Source organism: Haematobia irritans, chromosome 2 (genome assembly GCF_050003625.1).
Source record: "Haematobia irritans isolate KBUSLIRL chromosome 2, ASM5000362v1, whole genome shotgun sequence".
Taxonomy (NCBI): Eukaryota; Metazoa; Arthropoda; class Insecta; order Diptera; family Muscidae; genus Haematobia; species Haematobia irritans.
Window position 1 is genome coordinate 107100690 of NC_134398.1, and position 25653 is coordinate 107126342.

The 25653-nt window shown below is 37.5% G+C and overlaps 2 protein-coding genes and 2 long non-coding RNA genes across 11 annotated transcripts in view; 2 read left to right on the forward strand and 2 right to left on the reverse strand.

Moving 5' to 3' along the window:
- The window catches only part of mtsh (mitoshell), a 164136-nt gene that overhangs the window by 13613 nt on the left and 124870 nt on the right, over window positions 1-25653 (forward strand). The gene's annotated exons all lie outside the window — the stretch shown is intronic.
- On the reverse strand, window positions 1370-2922 carry LOC142225969 (uncharacterized). Its single transcript, XR_012719544.1, has 2 exons — window positions 1652-2922; window positions 1370-1587 (listed from the first exon to the last, which is right to left on the reverse strand). It is a non-coding gene; the product is annotated as an uncharacterized LOC142225969 (long non-coding RNA).
- On the reverse strand, window positions 4115-5197 carry LOC142223651 (uncharacterized). Its single transcript, XR_012718850.1, has 4 exons — window positions 5142-5197; window positions 4856-5022; window positions 4697-4802; window positions 4115-4631 (listed from the first exon to the last, which is right to left on the reverse strand). It is a non-coding gene; the product is annotated as an uncharacterized LOC142223651 (long non-coding RNA).
- LOC142227602 (uncharacterized) lies at window positions 5751-8738 on the forward strand. Its single transcript, XM_075298088.1, has 3 exons — window positions 5751-5909; window positions 6987-7836; window positions 7925-8738. Exons 1-3 carry the CDS (start codon window positions 5751-5753, stop codon window positions 8734-8736), a joined length of 1821 nt encoding a protein of 606 aa, XP_075154203.1. The 3' UTR covers window positions 8737-8738.

Genomic DNA, 25653 nt, shown 5'->3' on the forward strand with positions numbered 1-25653 from the left:
TGAAATAACAGAAAATATGCCTTTCTTATAAAAAATTTTCAATATTTTATTTTTCTGAATTATGCTATAGACTAAAGCATTTTGTTTTTGTTATTTGTGTGTTGAATGAATGAATGAATCTTCTTTATTGGTAAATTCTTTTCTATAGCTAACAAAATTGATAAATTATAACTTTTATAAATTATAGGTTATCAATCTTAATCAATTGAAGATTTTACGACTATGACAAAAGTCGTCAGTCGAATCTTTAAATCATATAAATTAAAATTTCATTGCTTTACATACAAATACAATTTTGCAATTTTGTTTAAAATTAAAAGTTACTTATGAGAATTCTGTTAAGATTAATTTTCTATAATTTAATGCAGATTTCAAGTATCCAGTAAGGTTTTTCCAATCCATATCCTGTCTTCCATTCAGTATGTTGATGATTTCTGTTAGGCTCAAAACTGTTTTTTTTTTTTAAAGCATAGTCTGTAATTAATGAATATTGGGCATTTGCCATGGAAATGTAGTGTTTCTTTTTCCCGTAAATTGCATAGTGAGCAGAGTTCACTACCTTCTCTCAAGACAAATGGTGCGTTAGCATTAAGCTGGATTAGGTCCGCGCGTGCCTTAAATATCCATGCTATATCGCTTTGAGTATACAACTGGCTTATATACAGTCTACCTCTGGTGTGATCAAGAAGCTTATAAATTCTCGATTGACTTTCAACCGCTTTTCTAAAATTTTTTCTTGCGTCATGTATTTCAAGACGTCTTAATATTGCTTCATTGAATGATATCCAATCCATTTTCGACGATGTCGAATGAGGCGACTGAACTCCTAGATTATATGTCATATCTTTTAAGCTTTTATCCCAAAACAAATTTTTAGTGATTATAAATTTTGATAGTATATGAGGTAGCGATTGGAACCATATCTAAATAGTGCTTTTGTTATGTATTGTAAGTGCAGTTCTAATGTGTGTAAATGTCCGTTTTTAATTCTAAATTATATTTCTATTGTGTAATTAGGTGTTGTATCCGGTAGTTTCATTATTCGTTTTATGAAGTATCGTTGTAGTCTATCAACTTGGTCGCAGTAACTGAATTCCCATATTTGCATACTGCCATAAATAGGTTCCACTTGCTTTGTAACGAAATATTTGGTGCATTGAGAAAGTTTTGCCACGTCATTTGTATTGCACGTTTGGCTTGATTATTTCTATTCTCAATGTGTTTCTTAAAAGACAGTTTAGGGGTTAATACCACTCCTAAGTAATTATATTCCGAGACTATTTCAATATCCTGCCCATTTAGTTTCCATTTTTCGTGCCGTGCTAGTCGTCCCCCGTTGCTAAATACCATCATTTTTGATTTACTCATATTTACTTTCATACTCCACATTTGACAATAATTGTGTGTTTTATTCTAACATAACTTTGACATACAATTATGATCAATAACAACTAAAGGGTTAACAAAAATAAACTATATAAATGATTATCTTCCTTATCATATTAACGATGTCAGCGTGTTCCTTCTAATATTTCGGTGCGCCTAGATTTCCAATAAATCAGCAGTCTGTAAGCTAAATTAGTTTTTCTGAAAGAAAACAGAATAATTCGAATTTAATTTTGTTCAATTAAAAGTTTATAGCAGAGCGCACGGTTACAGCGGAAGAAGTATACTATATTTATTGCTAAATGTCAATCGTGTCTGTTCTGGTACACACATGTACAAGTTACGTATGGTGTCACACTTAAAAGGTGTTCTGGCCAACACTATACACCGTCATAGACCTGAAAAATGTACACGAACATTTCTTTTGTGTAGGCTTAGTGTACAGCCATCGTATGCAAAGTTAGAAGTTTTTATAACAAATAAATAACAGATTCTGAAACTTTAATATGTTTTTTATAAATATTTGCAAATTTTATTGGGAAAGTCACTTATATATGTCAGAAACCACGATTTTAAAAATCCATCTAAAATTTGAACCGAAATTTCCTCTGATTGGTGTAGAAATTTTGGGGTTGTTTTAATCAGCTGGTTTTCAGTGTGTTCGAAAGTATAATGTTGCCACAATTTTTAAAAGTTAACACAAAAAAGTTTTAAGCAAAATTATCTTTGATTTTTGTGAATACTATCCGCTTTCCTAAACAAATCAAAGGTCTTTTTGAAAATATAAGGTAATTAAATTATAACTTTTACAAAATCAATGGGCTAAGAAAAGTGAATTTTGCCAAATTTATTGCATGAAAAATATGGCATCTTCAATTCTGCAAAGTGTTCTTGGTGCACAAATCACTGAGCAAATTAAAAAAAACACGCCGCCAATATCTTTCTGCACATGGAGGCCGCCACGATAGAAAATTTGTTTGCAATATTATTGTAAATATTTAAGCAATACAAATGAGAAAAACCTTAACAGAATAGTTAATTATGCCCACTATAATTAAATTTCCTTTAATGTATGGATGTTAAAAACTGTTTGACCAAAACCAAAATAAAAACTTCTCCGCCGTCAAAAACAAAAACGAAAACGATACGGCGATCGTTTGTTCATGAGTAACATTGAGGAGGGATAGAAAAAAACAAATCAAAACAGATTTGAAGCATCACGCAATTGTCTCCTTTTTCTTGATAAATTGCTCTTGTCTTTACATTATTCACTGCTAACAAAAATCCGGCAGGCATTTTATGGCTTTGAGTTACGCACTTACTTTTAATTTTTTATGTTTATACCGGCAAAATATGTTTTGTTTATAATTTCTGTCTGCAAATAATATGGCTTGCAGAAAAAAATCAGCTGTCACATTTTTCGATTAAAAGTCCGAAAAAAGTGTTCACACGTGTGACTCAGAACAACTAACTTTGTGTGTGGTGTGTAGAAAGTGTATAGTGTGGTGCACAATGCGGTGTGACCCAGAACAGACATGAATAACATAAGGAATACAATAAATGTCATAATATATAAATATATAAAAATAGGGATATAATAGGATATGTAGATTACATGATAGTATAATCCCAATACTCCTCCTTAATCTGGATATTTTATTGAAGCCCCATTGCCTTTCTGAATAATTCCAATTTATTCTTCTCAAGTGGTTTCGATGGGATATCAGCAACTTGTTCGTTTGTGCTTATGTAGTTCACCTTAAACTTTCCATTTTGTAATTGATCTTGCACAAAATGATGACTTTGATTATCGCAAGCTATTTGCATCGATTTTGGACTCGGGCAAAAATGTGATTCTATACCACTCCACCATATTGCTTCTTGAACAGTTGCTGAAAGAGCAATGTATTCAGCTTCACACGATGAGAGGGCTACGGTTTGTTGCCGTTTTGAGCACTAGGATATGGCTCCTCCTTGAGCGATAAAGACATAGCCTGGCGTAGATTTCCTATCATCAACACTACCAGCCCAGTCTGCGTCAGGGTATCCGATGATATCACTTCTCTCATCTTTCACGAAATTCAATTTTAATTTTGAGGTGCCACGCAAATACCTTAGAATATGTTTTACTGTTAACCAATGATGGGTTCCAGGATTTGCGTTGAAGCAACTCAATTTATTTACAGCGAATGTAATGTCTGGTCTAGTGCATTGAGACAAATACATAAGACATCCGATAGCTTCCTGGTACGGAATATTTTCCATTTTCTTCATTTCCTCGGATGTTGTAGGACAGTCATCCTTTGAATATTTTTCACTTGCATTCATAGGTGTGCTGACTGGTTTTGCATTCTTCATTCTGTCGTGAATAGGACCCTTTATATTTTTCTTATTGATCATTCCCAATAAACACAAACGTTTGAAAAATGCTAAATTTCAACAATTTTTCAAACATTTTCTCAAAGGATTAGGGTAATATTCAAGTTGAGAAATTGTTGAGAAAATCGCGTTCTCAACAAAAAACAGACATTACCCTCAACAGTAAAATTCAACACATTAGCAATAATATCTTAAGTGTTATCCTCAAATTGAAATGCATCGCTACTCAATAATTTGTCAAACAATTTTCGATGCGAGTCAAATTCAAAATTAACATCGTTGCAAATACTTTTCAACCTAAATTTGTATGAATGATATCCCCACTTCAAATTGAAAGTCAAAGCCAAAATTCTATGAATTTTGTATAATTTATTCATTTTCATCAAAATAAAATATATAATAATACACTACACTACATAGTACACTACAATACCAATTGATAAATAATAATCTTATTAAACATATCAACAAATTAGAACAAAAACAAACAACAAAACTTTAAATATCTTAAACATTATTAGTAAACACTTTTACATTGATAATTCGATTTCCTTCCTTTTGGTGTCATTAAAATTTATTAACATGAGGGCAATTTGAAATTAGGAACGTACTGGACCGCGTGTTAGAATTGATTTCCAGCAGAAGGAAGTCACACTATATCCATTTTAAACTGATAATAGCATATGAATTAAACTGACGATGTGATGCACATTGTTGTTGATTTCAACAATTTGTTGTTTTTAACAATTTTAATTGGTTGCACTTGTAATGTTTCTGGAAACTTTTTCTTGTCGATAAGCCACTCATTTTTCATTGGTCAGCTTCTAATTGTTTGCAAGAATGTGGCATCCAAAGATTTTAGTTTTCTGCAAAGAGATTTAAATTTAGTGACTTCTTTAAAGTGTTGATTTAATTTTTCATATTGACGTACCAATTATTATAAACTATTTGAAGCAGTTCCAGTTAATTGTCCACCATTTTTTCATTGGTCAGCTTTTTAATGTTTTCAAGAACGTAGAATCCATAATTTTAGTTTTCTGCAAATAGATATACATTAATTTTTTATTTTCACTTACCTATTTTCACTTACCTATTTTTATAAACTATTTGGTTATTTGTCTAAAATTTTTCATTTTTTTTATTTCTTGCAATTGACCACGAACTTCGTTGCACAAATAAGTATTGAAAACCACATGGTTTTTTCGTTGCATTTTAGGGTAGTGTTTTGTCAAAGTTTTCTCATATTATCTTCAACACCTTTTCAAAGATTTCGTCAACATTTTGGCAAATTGGAAGTAATTCGCAAACAATTTGAAGATGTATTGAAGATGAGCTATATCAAGTCAAGTTGAATTTATGTTGAAAATTATATTTACCCTCAAACTGAAAAGTTGTTGCATTTGAAAAACGCTCATCCTGTGTTTATTGGGTTCCTGTATGTATGTATTTGTACAACTCTGTTTTGTTCCATTATCATTGAATTCCTTTTGATTTTTCGTTTTGTGTTTTCCTTTAAAAAAAAAGGAGTTGTCGTGTAACATTCAACCAGTTCGGTCACATAAATTTCAACAAGAAATAAAACCTTACATTTATATTAAACTTTCCGTTTATTGATAATTATTTCGAAAGGCTATCCTCAGGACAGTTTCAGAAGTGGGATAAAATCGTTTTATAAGCGTAAATTTAAGACGACACCCGAGTTTAAAAGAAAATTGGCTTTGCAGAGCAAATGCAAAAATTCGGATTATTGTGAAATTCATAAACGACGCTTTTGTAGCAGTGGATGATATTAATAAGTGAAAATGGAGACTTTAAATAAATGTAAGGTGGACGAATTAAAGGAGAAATGTCGGAGTGTCGGATTGTCTACAACGGGGAAAAAGATTGATTTAATTGAATGACTTAATGCGAAACAATTGGAAGAAAAGGAAAGAATCATTCGAGAAGTGACGCAAAATTCGGTGCATGAAAATTCATTTCAAAGCATGAATTATCAGGAAAATAATACTCCGTTGAGTACGTCGTCTCCGGATTTTCATGGCTTTGATAATGAACCACGGAACATGCAAGTGCATGCAACATCATCTGACGACGTTTTTGTCAGGGGAACAACTACGACGGCATGTAGTGTTCCTAGTACTTTAGTATGTGATGTTCAACGAAATAACTCAGAACACATACACAAACACATCACCACACGCTCACAAAAAATCGCTTCTGTAACATATACTCCCAAACATATTTTGCTTCAAGCATATATATTTTTGGGTATTGCCCAAACATTTATATGTTTGATCTCTTCCAATATATAATATGTTTGAAAGCATATTAGTCTAAACAATATATGTTTGGGTAGTCTAAGTTTCAAACATTTTGTATTTTTGCATCCAAATTCAATAATGTTGTCTTCCAAAAAACAATATGTTATTATGTGAACATATAATATGTTTGGAAGCATTTTTCACCCAAAAATATTATATGCTTAAAAAAATTCTCCCAAACAATATTGTGCTCAAAATTTTATTTATTTATTTATATATTTACAATCATAATGAATTATGAAAATAAACAGGTAATATAGGTGCTAACAACATAGGTTTTCGACCTGAATGCTCCATTTTTTTTTTCAATTTTGTTTCTGCCCAATTGTATATTCCCCCACATCTTTCTCACTTCCACGAGATTTTTTAGTTCTTATCACCTTTTTCTGTAATACAAACATTATAGAAGAAATTATTCAATTGTATGATTTTTTTTATTTTAATTTTACCTTTTGACGGACGGGGATTCGAACAGCGGACCACACAGTTTGTAAGGATCAAAGAAGTAGCTGATCAATTGCCTAAGGAAAAATAAAATGTTAATTTTGTAATAACAAGCAACAACCACCAACTTAATTCAATATCGCTCCCTGTTAAATAGCGCTCCAAGCTACTAAACACATATATGTTTATAGGCTATTTCTAAATTAATATATGTTTGCATCCAAACATTTTATATTTACAAACATTTTATGTCCCAAACATAATATGTTCTAACATATTAACATATATGTCCCAAACATGTTATGCTAGTTTATGAACATTATATGCTTGCACTCAAAAATATTGTGTTTAAAAATTTGTGTTCCAAACATATAATGTTTATAGCCAAACATATGAAAAACAGCCTTTTTCATCCGTGCACAAGGTATACCGAATACCATTTCGTTTCAACGACAGTTTACACCAGCTTCGTTGGCTGCAAATCATTTTAGTCCATATACACACTACGTTACATTCCCACAATATAACACACCATCTGTGACGCAACCAATTCAAATGTACCAACAACAACACTTTGTTACGAATAGTGTGAAGGATATTGTATCGATACTTCCATCATTTGATCCAGCCGATAAATCGATAACTTCGTGCAAATTTATTCAACGTATCGAACAGCTGAGACGATCATATGGGTGGGATGACGGCGTATTGCTTTTTGCAGTGCAAACAAAACTACACGGTATGGCGAAATTGTGGATAGACTCGAGTGTAGAAATTTTTTCTTCGTGGGACCAATTCGTTGAGGTGTTTTTAACGGAATTTCCTTCAATTATTAATGTTGCCGAGATTCATATGAAATTAATGAATATGCGACGAGCGTACGGAGAGACACCGGAAAATTTTTATTATAGAATGCTATCGGTTGCCAGAACGGGTGGATTGGACGATCAATCTATAATAAAATACGTTATAAACGGTGTGAACGATAACGATTTGAAACGCGTTTTGTCGGTTATGAATTTTCCGACATGTTCAGAACTTTTGAGAACAATTCTTAATTACAGTAGTTATAACGAAAGCTACAACCCAAAATCGAAAAGTGTCAACAGGAAAATGAGTGACAAAGTGGATGTCGGTGATTTAACAATTTCAGCGACGAAATCTAAACAAGAGATAGCGTGTTATAATTGCCGAAAACCGGGTCATATATCTCGCGAGTGCCCTGAGCCACAGAAACGATTACGTTGTGAAATATGTTCACGTACGGGACATAGCACATCTGAGTGCAGGAACAACGACACAAAATGTGACATGTAACCAAATCGACGATATTTCGGAAAAACCGGGCCATAAGATTGTGAAAATCGGAAATATGTCATTAGAGGCTCTAATAGACAGTGGTAGTGCGCGTAGCCTAGTCAGAAGGTCCATAGCCGCGGATCTTGGAAATAGTGAAAAGTGTTATGTACGACTTGTTGGTTTTGGTGGCGGTCAATATGAATGCACTGAGAGAATAGCCGCCGAAGTGAAAATCGATGTCACCCTCGAGGGTTCACTTTTGATAGTTGAAGACGAAAAACTCGGTTGCGATATTTTAGTTGGCAGAGATTTCTTATGTTCGGACAATACATGCGTTGTTTTCAATGGTCGGAACTGTTATGTTCAAGAGAAAAATATTAATAACATAAACGAAACCCTCTCCGGTGAGACGGTGGAAAATTTGGACAAAGTGATTAAAAGATTTGAAGGACGATTCGCATCCGAAGCTAAAGATATTGGAAGGTGTAATCTCGTGAAAATGAGCATACGGCTATCGACGGACGAGCCTATTTGTATGAAACCCTACCGATTACCTTTTGCAAGAAGATCCATAGTGCGGGAAATCATAAACGATATGATTAATGCGGGAATAATACGACCATCCACATCACCGTTTTCGTCACCAATAGTGTTGAATGAGAAAAAGAACGGAGAATTTCGAATGTGCGTTGACTACCGACGTTTAAACAAGGTTACGATTCGACAACCATTCCCGATGCCTATAATCGAGGATATTATGGCACAACTCGCAGGTAGTAAGTATTTCACGACTTTAGATATGAAGATGGGTTACCATCAGATCGAGGTAGAGGAGTCATCTAAAGCTCTCACCGCTTTTATCACACAGGAAGGGCACTACGAGTTCAACCGTATGCCTTCGGTTTAGTCAATGCGCCTTCAGTGTTCCAGGAGCTGATTATGAGAGTGGTTGAGAAAGCGAAACCGGACGTGGTGATAGCCGATTTTAATGCGGTACATGAGGTGCACACAGATGCCAGCAGTGTTGGCCTGGCAGGTATTCTGTTACAAACGAAAGACGAGGGACGTTCCTGGCAAGTGGTGATGTATTTCAGCCGAGTATGTAGTGAAACGGAATCTCACTACCACAGCTACGAACTCGAGGTGTTGGCTGTAGTCGAGTCCCTTGCCAGATTCCGAATTTATTTGCTTGGTAAACCGTTTCGAATTATGACAGATTGTTCGGCAATTTCGTCTATAAGGGCAAAGACGCAGATAATTCCACGTATTGCAAGATGGTGGATGGCGCTTATGGAGTACGACTTTGAGTGTGTACATCGAGCAGGTAGTAGAATGGCTCATGTAGATGCCATCAGCAGAGCACCCGTTGCAGAATCTGTAGCACAAATTTCAATCGCCACCGACGATTGGTTATTGACTATGCAGCTACAGGATTTGGAATTATCGAATATAATAAAAGTTTTGAATGGCGAACGTAAATCAGATCAAGAACAACAAATTCGAATCGATTATAAGCTCGAAAATCAACGGCTGTATAGAAAAAGCAATGGAAAATTATTGTTTGTTGTTCCAAAAGCGGTCAGATGGCGTGTGGTTAAATATTGTCATGACGATATGGGCCACTACGGCATAGAGAAAACTATCCAGAGAGTATTGGACAACTTTTGGTTTCCTCGTGTGAGGAAATATGTCAAAGAATACATAGCAGCCTGCGTAGAGTGTTGGTTTAATAAGGCAAAATCAGGCAAGCCCGAGGCCGAGATGTACGTAAGCGATACGAACCCAATACCGTTCCAGACATTACATGTGGACCACCTAGGACCATGGGATTATGCGGATTCTTCCGAAAATTTGTTAAAGATTTCCAAATAATCGCCAAACCTCTCACCCAATTAACGACTAAGATTGGAAGCAGTAATTTTATCTGGGGACCTGAGCAAGAAGAAGCATTCAGTATTTTGAAACAACGACTTTGCGAGCAACCTGTACTAGCAATGTACGATTTTAATGCGGTACATGAGGTGCACACAGATGCCAGCAGTGTTGGCCTGGCAGGTATTCTGTTACAAACGAAAGACGAGGGACAAAGACGCAGATAATTCCACGTATTACAAGATGGTGGATGGCGCTTATGGAGTGTGTACATCGAGCAGGTAGTAGAATGACTCATGTAGATGCCATCGGCAGAGCACCCGTTGAAGAATCTGTAGCACAAATTTCAATCGCCACCGACGATTGGTTATTGACTATGCAGCTACAGGATTTGGAATTATCGAATATAATAAAAGTTTTGAATGGCGAACGTAAATCAGATCAAGAACAACAAATTCGAATCGATTATAAGCTCGAAAATCAACGGCTGTATAGAAAAAGCAATGGAAAATTATTGTTTGTTGTTCCAAAAGCGGTCAGATGGCGTGTGGTTAAATATTGTCATGACGATATGGGGCACTACGGCATAGAGAAAACAATCCAGAGAGTATTGGACAACTTTTGGTTTCCTCGTGTGAGGAAATATGTCAAAGAATACATAGCAGCCTGCGTAGAGTGTTGTTTTAATAAGGCAAAATCAGGCAAGCCCGAGGCCGAGATGTACGTAAGCGATACGAACCCAATACCGTTCCAGACATTACATGTGGACCACCTAGGACCTTTTGTGCGTAGTAAGAAGGGATATACGTATATTTTAGTAATCAGTGATGCGTTCACCAAATTTCTGATAGTTCGACCAGTACGCAATACATCAACATCACCAGTTGTAAGTATATTAAGTGAAATGTTTGGATATTTTGGTTTACCCGAACGAATAATCACCGATAGAGGTACGGCTTTTACCTCTAAGCAGTTCGAAAGCTTTTGTTCCGAATATGATATTTGTCACATAAAGACTGCTGTGAGAACCCCCAGAGGAAACGGCCAAGTTGAGAGGGCTAACGGTATTATTCTGAATTACCTCCGGACTTCAGTGGAAAACGCAAAAGATTGGGATAGCTATCTGCTACGTACCCAGTGGACTGTGAACTCCCAAAAGAACAATAGTACTGGATTTAGTCCACACGAGTTGGTGTTTAACTTCAAGCTTCGAGATGTAATACAAAATAAACTTCTAGCTGCAATAGCTGAACCTGAAGCTGAGGTGCCAGTGGAACAAAATCAAATTAAGGCTCAGCAGAATATACAAAAATGCCGTGAACAATGGAAAACTCGTTTTGATCGACACCACGGCAAGCCACAACAGTATGACGTGAATGATCTTGTAGTCATTCAAAGCGAACTTCAAGCAACGGGCGAATCACGAAAATTGGAACCACGTTTTAGAGGGCCATATGTTGTGACCAAGATTCTTGGCAAGGATCGCTATTTGCTGGAGGACATAAAGGGTATGCAAGTCAGTCAAAAAACCTTTTGGTTCGGTGTATACCGCAGAGAAGATGAAGCGATGGTGCGTGTTACCCCCAGAAGATGAACCGGACAACGAAGACGACATCGAGGCGATGTCTGGTCAGGAAAGGCCGAGCTGTCGTGAATAGGACCCTTTATATTTTTCTTATTGATCATTCCTGTATGTATGTATTTGTACAACTCTGTTTTGTTCCATTATCATTGAATTCCTTTTGATTTTTCGTTTTGTGTTTTCCTTTAAAAAAAAAAGGAGTTGTGTAACATTCAACCAGTTCGGTCACATAAATTTCAACAAGAAATAAAACCTTACATTTATATTAAACTTCCCGTTTATTGATAATTATTTCGAAAGGCTATCCTCAGGACAATTCCAAATTTTTCAAGAATGCTCTCAATGTAGTTTTCTTGATCAAGAGAAATTTTACCTTCTTCACGAGTGATTCTCATTCCAAGAATTTGTTTCGCGGCTCCAAGGTCTTTCATGTGAAATTTACGGTTAAGGTGACCTTTTATACTCTTGAGCCAATTATCATCGTTACAGAACAGTAAGATATCATCCACATATACAGCTACTATAAGAAGTTTGTTGTCTCCGAGTTTGTAAAATACACATGGATCATATTTTGACTTTTGCAGTCCACTAGCCTCTAGTACCTTGTTTAATTCTTTGTTCCAAACTCTGCTTGACTGTTTTAGTCCATACAATGCTTTATTTAGACGACATACTTTTGACGCATTATGATGATCCGTGTATAGAGGTGGCTGTTCCATGTAGATCTGTTGTTGTTGTTGTAACAGTTTATTGTGATCTCATCCATTTCATGTTATACGCTTGGTACATCAGCTTGTTGGCAGATCAAGGAACTCTGCGACTAAGATGGGGTGTGTCCAGAGTGATCTGGTGGTAAGTCGGGTTGGTTTGGCTGGGCAAGAGAAAAGATGACGCGTGTCGTGTGGCCCTTGGTTGCAAATTGGACAAACGTCAGCTACGCTGCTATCAATCACCGATAAGTAGGAATTGAGGCGGCTGCACTTGCCTGATCTTAATTGGGCCAAAACTACCCTAGTCTGCCGTGGGAGGTCTCTTTCCTCCGGTGCTATGGGCGGTGGTCGGACTCCAAGAACAGGATTAACCTTGTAGCTTCTCACCGCTTCAGCTACAGTATCCTCATGAATCCTGTTCAAACCTGCCTGGTACGCTGCTTGATCTAGAGGCTCTCTTTTATAGCGCTGGATCTCGCGCTCTAGATTATGTATATCAACCCTTACGTTCCTGGGTGGTGGTTGTGTATCCATAAGATGGTGGTTTGGATGATTACTGCGATAACAACCCAGGAGATACTGCTTTGACAACATGTAGTTGTGTCTTCGCACAGGGATGATCTTTGTCTCCACATAAAGGTGATCCAGGGGTGTGCTGCGGAGACACCCAGTCGCAGTTCTAAGAGCAGCGTTCTGGCAGGTTTGTATGTTATTCCACTGCGTATCACTGGTCTGCGGTGTCCACACTGGCGCTGCATAGTTTACCACTGACCGGCCAATTGCCTTATAAGTAGTTAGCAAGGTTTCTTTGTCCGCACCCCAAGTACTGCCGGCTAGTGACTTGAGGACGGAGCTTATTACAAATTGCAGTGGCATGGGCAGATGACCTAAAAAGGCTGTCGAATGTGACCCCAAGAATCTTGGGGTAATTTGTGGTCGGAATTATTACTCCATCGACTCTGATATTCAACTGCCTGCGCACTTCTGCCGTCCATGTATTAAATAGTGTCGCTGAGGATTTGGTGGGGGATATCCTCAAGTTTCTCGCAGTGAAAAAACTGGTAAGATTAGCTATGTAGACGTTCAACCGATCGCAAATGTCATCAACATTGGGCCCAGATGCCAAGATTGTACAGTCATCCGCATATGATACAATCTCGACGCCGTCAGGAGGGGGTGGAATCGAGGACATGTAGAGGTTAAACAGTGCCGGAGATATCACCCCACCTTGGGGAACGCCCTGTTGAACTCTACGCGGTCTTGACTTTCTGTCCCTGAATTCCACGTACGACTGGCGTCCACACATATAATTCAGCACCCAACGCTTCGCTCCTGCCGGTAGGGACGTATTCTCGATGTCCTCAAATAATGTGGCATGGTTGACCGTATCGAATGCTTTCGATAGGTCAAGCGCCACGAGGACCGTCCTGTGACACGGCCTGGGCTGGTTAAGTCCCTTATTAATATGTGTCGAAATGGCATGTAAGGCTGTTGTCGTACTATGTACCTTACGGAATCCATGTTGATGGTGGGCAGCTGGAAAATTCTCCACAAGGCTGGGGAGGAGTAATGCCTCAAGTGTCTTGGCTACTGGCGAAAGAAGGGATATCGGTCTGTACGATTCACCTTTGCTCGAATCTTTGCCCGGTTTCAGTAGTGGAATCACCCTTCCCATTTTCCAGACATCGGGTATAATGTGTGATTCCAAAGACAAATTGAGGAGTCTGGTCAGGTACTCAACTCCCAGTATTCCCAGATGCTCCAGCATTAGCATTGAAATTCCGTCAGGGCCCAGCGCCTTAGATGGTTTCGCGCTGTTGATGACATTGGTAACTTCGGCTGCAGTAAATTGTGGTGTGTCATCGGCTCGGAGACCACGTACACGACGGGTGGCTCTCCTTTTCGCTCTATCACTCTCGGGATGCTCGACAAACTGTCGGTTGAAGTATTTGGCGCACCTCTTCGGATCAGTCAGTCACGTCGCCAAATGTGACTGAAATCCCATCATCCCTTGTGGAGGGGTTCGAGAGGGCTCTAACTGTTGACCACAATTTGCCAGTTCCTGTTCCTAAGTTACATTGCTTCAGATGCTCTAACCAAGTGTTCCGCTTGTGCTCGTCGACTATCTTACTAATCTCTAGATTTAGTTCTCTGATTCTAGGATCAGCAGGGTTAGCACGACGGCGTTCATCACGCTCGTCTGCGAGTCCCGCCGCTTCGGCTGGGAAGTTGGGCCTCACCTGGGCAATTCGACCAGCGGGTATGAAGCGAGCGGCTGCTGCGTTGATGATGTCCCGGAACTCCCTCTGGGCAACATGAACATGTGAGGGGGACGGGAGCTCACTGAAGCGGCGATCGGTGTATTCTCTGAAGCCTTCCCAGTTGGCTTTCTTTTGATTAATAAACGTCCGGCGTTCAGAGGTTATGAAATCGGAGGGTCGGTTGATGGTGAGAATTATGGGGAGGTGGTCCGAACCCAATGAAATGACGGATTGCCAGGAGACGTCATTTATCAGACCAGGCGATGCTAACGATAAATCTGGCGAACTGCTGCAGTCACCCATAATTCTCGTGGGGGCCTCTTCGTTCACCGTGCAAAATGTGGAGTCGTCTATCTGCTCTGCCAAAGCTATGCCCCTCTGGTCATTACCCAGGAGAGAATGCCAAAGTTCATGGTGGGCATTAAAATCTCCTAGAACCAATCGGTTATGCCCGCTCAACAACCACTCAATGTTTGGGCTATAACCAGGAGCACAGCTACCAACCGGCGGTATGTACACATTGTATAGCTCTATCTCGGCAGCCCCACACTTAACTGCTACCCCCATACATTCCATGTACGGGTCATTAGTGTCTAGCACAAGCGTGATAGGTCTATACTGCACGGAACGGTGTAATATGAAAGCCAGGCCACCACCTCCATTTCTTGTGCGATCCTTCCGTAGGACATTGTACCCATCACAATGTCGTAGGCTGCAGGTGGGATTCAGCTTTGTTTCCTGGATCGCCGCGACCCTTATCCTTTTCCGATTCATAAAGTCTACGATCTCACTAATCTTACCACGGAGCCCGTTGCAATTAAATTGCAAAAATGATGCACTCTCCGGAACTGGTACAACAATATTCGGTGTAAGATACTGCGGCGGAGAATATTGTTGTGCGGGAGAAGTCGGTGGGGTCACATAATCAGATGACCCACTGCTGCTGTCATTGGCACAGCATCCTGCCACGAAGTCAGTTTGACTATACTCCCGCAGCGATGTTAGGCCGGAGCAGTTCCGGAAGTGCACCCATTCCATGCACCGGTTACACCTCAACGAAACCGAGCGATGGTGAATTCGATTTCGGCAGACGGCACAGTACCATGGTCCGGGGTTTTCCTCTATCCCGGCTCGGACCAAAAGCAGGCGGAGAAGGCTCTCCGGGATGCACCTTCTCCAACACGAAAAAACGGACGAGACAACACGTACACTGAGGTGGCAGCCGCTGGCCGATGGCTGGTATCCATCGGGTCAATCCGGTGCGTAGAACCCGCCGCCGTGGGATTGATTAGATCTCTTCAATATTGCCATGAAGAAAAGCTGTGATGGTATCCATTTGTTCAACTTGTAGATTTAGTTTTTCCGCGATTGCAAAAAGGTATCGTAGGGAACTATGACGTATAACTGGCGAGTACGTTTCATCATAATCCACCCCTTTTCGCTGCAAGTATCCTTTTATGGCCAATCGCGCTTTATAACGATCAATGCTACCAGTGACGTCACGTTTAGTTCGAAAAATCCATTTACATTTGATTGCCTTACGGTTTGGTGGCAATTCTGTCATCGACCACGTATTGTTATGCATCAGAGATTGATATTCCTCTTCCATTGCCAGCTTCCAGTGATTCGCATCTGGCCGTTGCCAATGCTTCTTCTGAAACAAATGTGATGCAGTATTTTGTTTATTTTTAAAATTAGTTTCAAAATACTTGCGTTTAAATATGCGCCCCTCATTGCCGTGCTTAAGCTTTTGTTGAGGAAACAATTTTCGGCTATTTGGCTGCGATGGAGGCGCCGCCAATCCAGAAAATCCAATAAAGTTGGCTTCAGAATTACATGTTGAGTTATCATCTCCTTGCTCATCATTTCGCAAAACAGCTGTTTCATACTCATCTGATGAAGATGTACTTTCATTGTTAATGGCGTATTCATATAATCTAACGGGTTTCTTTCGGTTTCTTCCACTCCGTCTTAATGACTGTGTTGCAGTATGCTGCTGCTGAGAAACTTGTTGATTGCTTACGTCGTCCGTTGAATCAGTTGGGATAATTTCAATTTGTTGTTGTTCTGCCACTTTATTTCTGTTTATAATTTCAGACTTTGTTCTTCTAGTACATTTTCCTTTAAGTCCAGACTGACTTTGCTATGTTTTGTCTTGATCGCAAACTTCGTATCTGTATATATGTTTTCATCAATGAATGATACATTTCGACTTTTGAACACCAAGTTTTTATCCGGATCATAAAAACGGTAACCTTTTGTGTGCTCATCAAAGCCTACTAAAACACATTCTTTTGCTTTTACATCCCACTTTTCCGATTTGCACTGGTTATGTGGACCATAGCAGTTGTTCCGAAAACTTTTATATGTGACAAATCAGGTTTCCTTCCATTCCATGCCTCTTCAGGAGTGATGCCAGTGCCTTTCGATGGTGACCGGTTCAGTAAATAAACCGAATATGCTGCAGCTTCTGCCCAAAATATTTTTGGCAAATTTGCATCTGCTAACATACATCTCGCTTTTTCAACAATTGATCTGTTGTTGCGTTCGGCAACTCCATTTTGCTCAGGTGTGTGTACATTTGTTGTTTGGTGATTTATCCCATTCTCTTTTACTATACGCCGAAAGGTTTTATTTACAGACTCCGTTCCATTATCGGTGCGTATGGTTTTTAGTTGTTTACCACTTTGCCTCTCCGCAAAACACAACAATTCTTTAAATTTGGCAGCAACTTCACTTTCACTTTTCGTTGTAAGAAAATAAATAAAAATTTTTCGTGTTTTGTTGTCGATAAGTGTTAAAAAAAATATTCCACCAAGATAAAGTTCTTCCATTGGGCCGCAAACGTCACAATGTACGACCTCGAGTACCTCCGAAGCTCTATGTGCATTTTTGTTGAATGGTAATCTAATTTGCTTACCCATTGGACAAATTTTACAATCATTCGCGTTGTCATTCGAAAATTCTATGCCAGTTGCTAAACCGTTTTTTAGTTGTTGTAAACTTTTGAGGTTAAGATGACCCATACGTCTGTGCCATAAATTGTAACTTGCAATTTAAACAGACCGTTTATATGTTTTCCTGTAGAAATTACTTTGTTGTCCGGGTTCCCTTCCAAATTTGACTTACGAGAGTAAATTAGTTGACAAATCAGGAATGTGCAATACATTATTTATTTCTATGTCTGTGTCATGACAATCAGGACGTATTGTTGATGTACCAGACGCTTTTATTTGCATTATCCCCTTATTTGCTAATGAAACTGTTCCAGTTTTTTAATTAATGTTTGTCAACAAATCCGAATTGAACGTCATATGTGATGTAGCACCAGAGTCAAAGTACCAATCGTTGTTGTTGGTGGTGCTTAACTTCGAAAGAGCAACGGCTGAGTAGGCATCATATTTTCTATCACTGCTGTCAGATGTTGGGACTTTCGTGCGACAGTATTTTGCTATATGACCCTATTTCTGGCATTTCCGATATTTCGGGCCTTTTTTGTTGTTTACTTGTTGGAACTTTCCTTGTGAAACTTTAAATGCGGATGTTTCTCATGCACTTGGTATTTCTTGCAGAAGTTTTACCTTTATGTTATCTCTAGTGATGCTAATTCCTGAGTTTTCCAAAGTCATAATCATTGGTCGGTATTCATCGGGTAGTCCAGCAAGTAACAATGAGCCAACCCACTCTTCACTAATAGTGAAACCAATACCGTTCAAAGATTGTGCAGTCGTAACAATTTCTTTTACATATACTTCCATCGATCCACAGCTTGTAAGAGACGTTGTGATCAGCTTTCGCAATAATGCTACGCGTCGAGTCACTCCAGAATCTTCGTATGCTTTTGCTAGCTGGTTCCAAAGTTCTTTCGCTGTTTTTACATTTTGTTTGTGAACATACCGGGTCGATTATCAACGTCAGCTTACTTCTCGCTCTCCTGTCTTGATCTGGAGACACATCTTTTTTTTTTGGATTTCCCTGTTCATTGACTTCATAGTCGATAGTGGTAGTCCAAAGATTCTCTAATGCCAAATAAGCCTCCGCAGCAATTTTCCAGCTGGAATAATTTTCTCTCCCTAAAAGTCTGTCGATAGACAATCCTCCTGTATTACTTTCCGGCTTCAACATGTCGATATTAGGTTGATAATTTAGGATAAATTACAATTTTATTTCTAAACTGGGAACATAACCTATAGCAGAGAGCACGGTTACAGCGGAAGATGTATACTATATTTATTACTAAATGTCAATAACATAAGGAATACAATAAATGTCATAATACATAAATATATACAAATAGGGATATAAAAGGATATGTAGATTACATGATAGTATAATCCCAATAAAGTTCATTTTGTTAAATATTACCTGCATAGAATATCAAGTTCCAGGTTGCATATTTATAATCTTCTTTTGCAGTTGTAGTCGTTTAGCATAAAAAGGTGTATTAAAGAGCTCGGTAATTTAATTTTAGTAACAATTCCATTCCAAAATTTCCATACATTGATATCGTCTATTAAAATTTGAACCAATCAAAGTCAAAAATAATAGCAAAACAATGTAATATTTGGTATTATATTAATGATACTTTGCAAATTCTAGAAATAGAAAAAATATAAATGGAAAATACATATTTTTATAATTTTCGGATATTTTTCATATTTTTAAATCCACAAGAAAGAACTTTTTACCATTACATAATTCAGCTCATTAGTTTATATATCAGATATACTGCTCTCTACTTGGGTTCAAACTGAAAAAAGGAGGTAAAACAAAAATGCAATTTAATGCCAACGCTACTTCGCAACTTCAAGGTGAATCTTCCAACAAACCCATACCGCTCTTGGTTTTAAGAAAACTAGGAATGAAAAAATTTTGTAATTTTCAAAGATCAATACGGTACCCACCTTTTGATTGCAAACATATTCTTATATTCTTATATATTTGATAAAATGATGGAGTTGATGGGATTGATTGGTCAATTTCACGAAATAAAATTGGTCACTAAAAGAAATGAAAAAAAATATATATTATTTTAGTCCGTTTAATGTAAACAGGCTTCAATGGAAAACGGTATTCACATTTCACAATTTCTTACCTTCAATAAACGTAGATTGTTTTCCATTTTTACAAACCACAAAACAAACACAGGTAATTTCCAATACGTTCTGTCATATATTTGCACACTTTATTTATTTCAACTCTTTGCTATGATTTATTGTTGCGTTCAATATATATACACACATTTTGAATGCAGCAGACAGAATGTCGCCAATCATGTTTTTCAATTTACGTGAAAAAACAATTTTTTGAAAAGGCTGGGAATTAAAATAATTTATCAATAATTTATCAATCCGTACCTTCGGGTATTAGAGAGATAGAGTAAGTGTAAGAAATTCGTTCAGTTAAATGTCATTTTCAATCTTTCCATACTACGTTATAAATTGCAGGGGTGTATTTTACAATTCATTATACTTAAAACTAACAGGGTGTCAACCTGAACATCCCGCCCCCTTGCAGGAATGCAACATAGGGACAAGCAGGAGCTAGGGGACAAAACAAGATTTCATTTTATAATTCAAAAAATATACAAACAAAAAAACCATAAACATTGATTAAATGTTGGAGCTGCGGGTCGGATTATGACCACGGGTGCATCGTTCACTGTCATTTCGTTGCGTATCTCTGGATTTTGCGATGTCCTATGTGATCCATTATTGCGGCGACGTCTACTTTTGCCTCAGGGCGCCAGTTGGTGAGACGATAGGATGGGCCAGACATGTCTGGTATTACGAAAAATAAAATGCGGACAGCACACACACAAAGAAAAGACGTTATTAATTTCGTTCATCAACAGGTAGTAGTACGAGTTTGACAACGGGCCTTGTAATGATACAACTTCCTATCCTGAGGTCAACAACTCGCACCTTGTTGTCGGGGCCTAAGTAGATCTTTTCGATTCTACCTACTTTCCACTCTGGTGGAGGCAAATTATCCTTCCTGATTACTACCAGGTCACCAACTGCAAAATCTCTTTGTGGGAACTTCCACTTATTTCTCTTATGGAGTTCAACGAGATATTCCTCTTTCCACCGTAAGTTTCTGCCATCGATTCACATAACTTAACGACTCAATTGTCGTGTCGGGATCCGGTGGGGAGAGAAGGGCAGAACCTATAAGGAAGTGTCCTGGGGTTAAAGGGGCCAAATCGGTAGGATTATCGCTCATAGGACTAAGGGTCCTTGAATTAAGGCATGACTCGATTCTGGCTAAAATCGTTCTGAACTCTTAACTCCTGCCTCCCAAAGACCACCCATATGTGGCGCACCAGGGGGAATAAATTTCCATGCTAATAATTGGAAGGCATTAAGCGAAATAAGATTTTGCTTCACTTCAGCAAGAAATCGGTCTTGGTCTCTGCCAAGAACATTAGAAGCTCCTACAAAAGATGTCTCATTATCTGAAAGCATCTTAGACAGCCTCTTCGGAAAAAAACGAGTAAATGCAGCAATAAAACAATCAGTCGACATATCATTTGTCGCTTCCTAATGAATTGCCTTAGTCGCAAAGCAGACAAACACAAGCACATATCCTTTAGTGATACGGCAACCTCTACCAATGTAGGTCTTAATATCAAAGGGGCCTGTAAAGTCGACTCCAGTGCATGTAAACGGGAGAGACAATGTAGATCTCTCAGAGGGAAGAGCGGCCATAATTTGGTCGACAGTTTTCTTCCGAAACAATACGCATGCACGGCAATTGTGGATGATTGTTCTGACGAGATTCTTCAGTATGGGCACCCAAAATTCTAATCTCATTAATCTCAACATTAATGAATTTTCACCATGTACCGTATTCTTGTGAATATATTCCAGGTACAATTTGGTAAACCGGGCGTCATAGGGTAGAATTTTGGGGAATCTCTCGTCATAGGTTAGAGTGGGGGCTCTTTCGAGATAACTGCGCATTGTTCTCCAGCGCCACATATTCAGGGAAATGACGACGCTGGCAGAGGACAACAAGACGACCTTTCACAAAGTTGATTTCACCTTGTCCCAATTTGAAGGATGAATGCGTCTGTGTCGATCTAAACTTCGGGTGTATTCGATGAAAGAATCTGAATACATATGCCAAAACTCTCAGGGCTCTGGATAAATCAGAGAAACGGGTCAAAATATCCTCAGGAGGGAATAATTGATTGATTGATTCTAAACGTAGATTTTGGCCATTCGGAGCGAGGGCGATATAACCAAACTGGACCGTTCCACCAAAGGTTATTCGTTAGAAGATCGCGCGCTGAAGAACCTCTCGAGGCTATATCAGCAGGATTATCGTGTGATAGAACATGATGCCAATTATTAGTACCGATCTTAGTAGAGATGTTAGCTACTCGATTAGCAACAAACGTAGGCCAGTGGCACGGGGGCTTCTGAAGCCACGACAAAACTATTGTCGAATCAGTCCAATAGAATGTCTCAATTTCTGGGAGACTCAGCTCGGAGGGCATAGTCTCAACCATATCAGCCAATAGAGTTGCACCACAGAGCTCTAAACGGGGCAAGGATTCAACCTTGATTGGCGCTACCTTAGTTCGTGCTGCAAGTAGATGCGTGACAAAATCACCAGGGGCGTTTTTAATTCGGACGTATAGTGAAGCCGCATATGCTTTCTCAGAAGCATCACAAAATGCATGAAGCTGAACTTCATGGTCTGGGCTGAAACCAACCCATCGGGGGATCTCTATCGGATTCGATTTCACTATAATCGTCCAAAAACGCAAACCATCTATTCAGAGTCAAGGCTTTCAAAGATTCGTCCCAATCTGTTTTGTCTTTCCAAATTTGTTGCATTATAATCTTAGCAACTATAATCTTAGGGGCCAGCCAACCGGCTGGGTCAAACAATTTAGCAATCTCAGACAAAACAGCTCGTTTGGTGACGGAAGATCTAGAAGGGACTGAAACCAGCTTGAAAAAGAAAACATCTTTTCCAGCGTTCCAACATCTTTTCCAGAGTCTTGGCGGTACTCTAATTGGAAATATTCAAAAAATCATTATCCAATAAATATTCGGGGGGTAAATCTAACAAAAGGCCTTGCACATTAGAAGTCCATTTTCGTAGATTAAACCTAGCAGAACCTAGAACTTCTATAAGTTAATCACGGCTCTTCATGGCATCATCTAAACTGTGAGCTCTTGCCAAAATGTCATCGACATACATCTGCGAACGTATTATCTCCGCAGCAGTCGGGAACTCACCCTCAACGTCATCAGCCAGTAGGGTCCGAATAGCTAAATATGGGGCACAGTTCACACCAAATGTGACCGAATCACATCATCAGGGGCTAAATGGAAAACAATTCGCTGATATGACACTTGATCGGGGTGAATCAGAATTTGTCTATACATCTTCTCGATGTCAGCATTGAAGACAAATCTAAATAATCTCCATCGGAGAATCAAAAAATATTATTTTAGTTTTTATTTCATTTATTTATTCATTTTGTATCTTATGCTTACGACTGCTAGACTAAAAACTTAAAATCTACAACCATCATTTTTCATTTATTTTCCAATATTATCATAAACGCAACGTCAGCTAAATTATGTTCCCATGCCGTCGCGATATATAGAGTATCGGTTTACAATTTGGATGACCGTTGATTCAGCGTTTAATAACAGCGCGTGTAAAAATCATACAAAAAAATATTACAGGTATGGGGTAGCATACCTTAACTCCTCCCTCTATAAAATCAATCGTCCCGATTGTTAGAAAGTTGGGAGTTCATTTGAGCTACAAAATCTTTGAGAAGATTTTTCACTAGTAGAAGTTTTTGATTTGATTTCTTCGTTAACTACTTTTATAATATTAACGTCTGAGTGAGATTTACTTTTGTACTTGTAAATAAATAAGCAAATTACAAAAATTAAAAATCCGATATTACTAGAAAGCATTACATTTCTTTTGGTAGATATTAAATTTATTTTATCAATATTATTAGCTTGTAGATTTTTCATCAATTCTAAAGATAACACTTCTTCGACTAGTGATTTATTGGAAGACATTTGTAAAAGAGGTGGAAGGGGTTTGAAATTTGAAATTTCTTTTGAAACGAATGTTTGATTGTCTATCTTTATTGATTCATTATGGAATTGTATTAAATATGTTCCCAATAGTTTATAACTTTTATCTTCGGATATTTCAATGACGCCGTCAAATTTATTCAAAAAAATAGTTCCCGGATATAATTCTTCTGTTTTAGGAACGTGTTCGTTATTAATAAAAGTACAATTATGAGCTTTGTTTCTAAAAAGTAATGGTACACAATTATTTTCACTTATGTCTATGAGATTATCATTATTGCAAATACATAATTTATTGATTTCAGTACAATTATTTTTGATTTCAAATATTTTGTTCTTACATTTAATTACAATATTTGTATTAATTTTTATGATTGTATTATTTTGTTTAATAGTCTGGTGAACCAGCAATCCATTTCCAGGCTGATCCCAGTATATTAATTGAACGTTTGGTCCTTGGTCTAATTTTTCTTAACTGCTCATTCAACTGGTCTATGTCGTGTAGTAAAAATGGTAATATGGAACTGTTTCGTAAAATTTTCTCATGGATTTCATTTTTCAGGTTGTCAATGGTTCATCCGTATTTGTCCAGTTCAATAATGTGAATTAGTTTAAAATTTCCGTTTTGAATTTTAGCTTGTCCTATATGGATTGTTACTAGTTGTGAAGTGGAGTAGTCTAGTATTTGCACATCAGCTTTACAAATTGTGAAAAATATAAGCAGTAGTATCATAGAAGCCATGTTCTGAAAAAAATTATTTTTAAATATTTGATTATGTTTTAATAATGTCTTTATGAATTATTCTGTCGCGATATTTAATTCTTATTTTATTACCTAAATCTTCCTTAACTATTTGCTTTTTAAATCGTGGTAATAACTTGTTTCTTTGTCATATGATATTCTCGTAAACCGTGTCACCTGGTTGATAAGTTCTTATTTGATTATCATTGTTTCGTAACAACATTTTTTCTTGAGCCTTTTTTAGAATTTCTACTAAATTCTACTACCTTATTAAAAAATATATCTGTGGGTTTATTTTGTGTGACCGAATGGATGGTTTTATTGTATTGTTGAGCTGCTCTATAGAATGTTTCTTTATCTCCTATTTCTATTAAGGTAGAATGGACTCTTTCTACTTGTCCATTGGTTGTACTATGGCGAGAATAATATAGTTCAATACCTAATCTGTGCAATAAAGATTTAAACTGCGGATTACAAAAGCCTGGTTCGTTGTCAAGTGTCATTTTTTTGGCATTTGGAAAGCCCTGTAGTAATTCTAAAAGTTTTTCTCCTAGGTTAGTTTTATCTTCAATATCCTTAATTATTAAAAATTTCGAATACGAATCAATACAAGTTAGAAATTTTAATCCTTCTGCATAAAAATATCAACATTAAGGTACTCCTCCTCCTTGTTAGGAATTGGAGCCTCTCCATGGAACTTTCTGTGGATGTCTATTATATTTATTTTTATTACATATAGAACAATGTCTGATATATTCCTTAAAGTGGTCTGCCATTTTTGGCCAATAATACTGTTTATATACTTGTTTATGATTTTCCTTACAACTACGATGAGCTCGCGAATGTGTTTCCTTTATTATGCTTTGTTGGTCGTCTTCATTCATTACATCAATAGGAAATATGCGGGTAAATACTAATTTATTTGAAAATACGCCTGGTGAGGAATAAAACAAATGTTGAGTTTGAATTTTATTACACCATAAGGTAGATTTATTTACACTTTGTTGAAGACTTTATTCGCGAGTGTTCACTTGTTTCCATCAATGGGCGAAGCTAAAGTGATTTTTGATTTCATTGTTCAATTCTAGTGTACCAAATTTAAAGCGGTACTTCATTTATTATTTTATCAATGATATTTCAAAGTCATTCATATTTTCTACATACGTATAAAGTATTGCTTAAGCTTACTCTTTTTCATTCATAGGTTTACATTCATTGATAACAGTTTTTGAAAGCAACAGCAACATATTCATATTAGTAAAGTAATATAAAAAACAACAATAACAATACTCATTGAGAATCATTCTACGTGAGATTATTAAAGTGATGAATGAGAACAAAGTGTTATATTTATGAATGAGAGCAATGTGTTATACACAACGAGAAATATAATATAACAAATAGACAGCTAAACATGAATGAAGTAAATAATAATATAATAAATAATTTGAAGCGAGCACAGTGTGGATTAAAAGTACGTTCACCACTATCCCGGCCCCCCTGAAACGTAGTTTCAGATTATGGGAAGTTTTTGCGTTTTAACAGTGCCTAAGGGTCTTGAATTAATTACGTCTTCC

Coding starts and splice junctions, on each gene's coding strand:
- LOC142227602 (XM_075298088.1), top strand. CDS start 5,751: ATGAATTATCAGGAAAATAATACTCCGTTGAGTACGTCGTCTCCGGAT. Junction 5,910..6,986: donor GTAGTGTTCCTAGTACTTTA/GTATGTGATGTT, acceptor TTTCAACGACAG/TTTACACCAGCTTCGTTGGC. Junction 7,837..7,924: donor CAGGAACAACGACACAAAAT/GTGACATGTAAC, acceptor AGGCTCTAATAG/ACAGTGGTAGTGCGCGTAGC.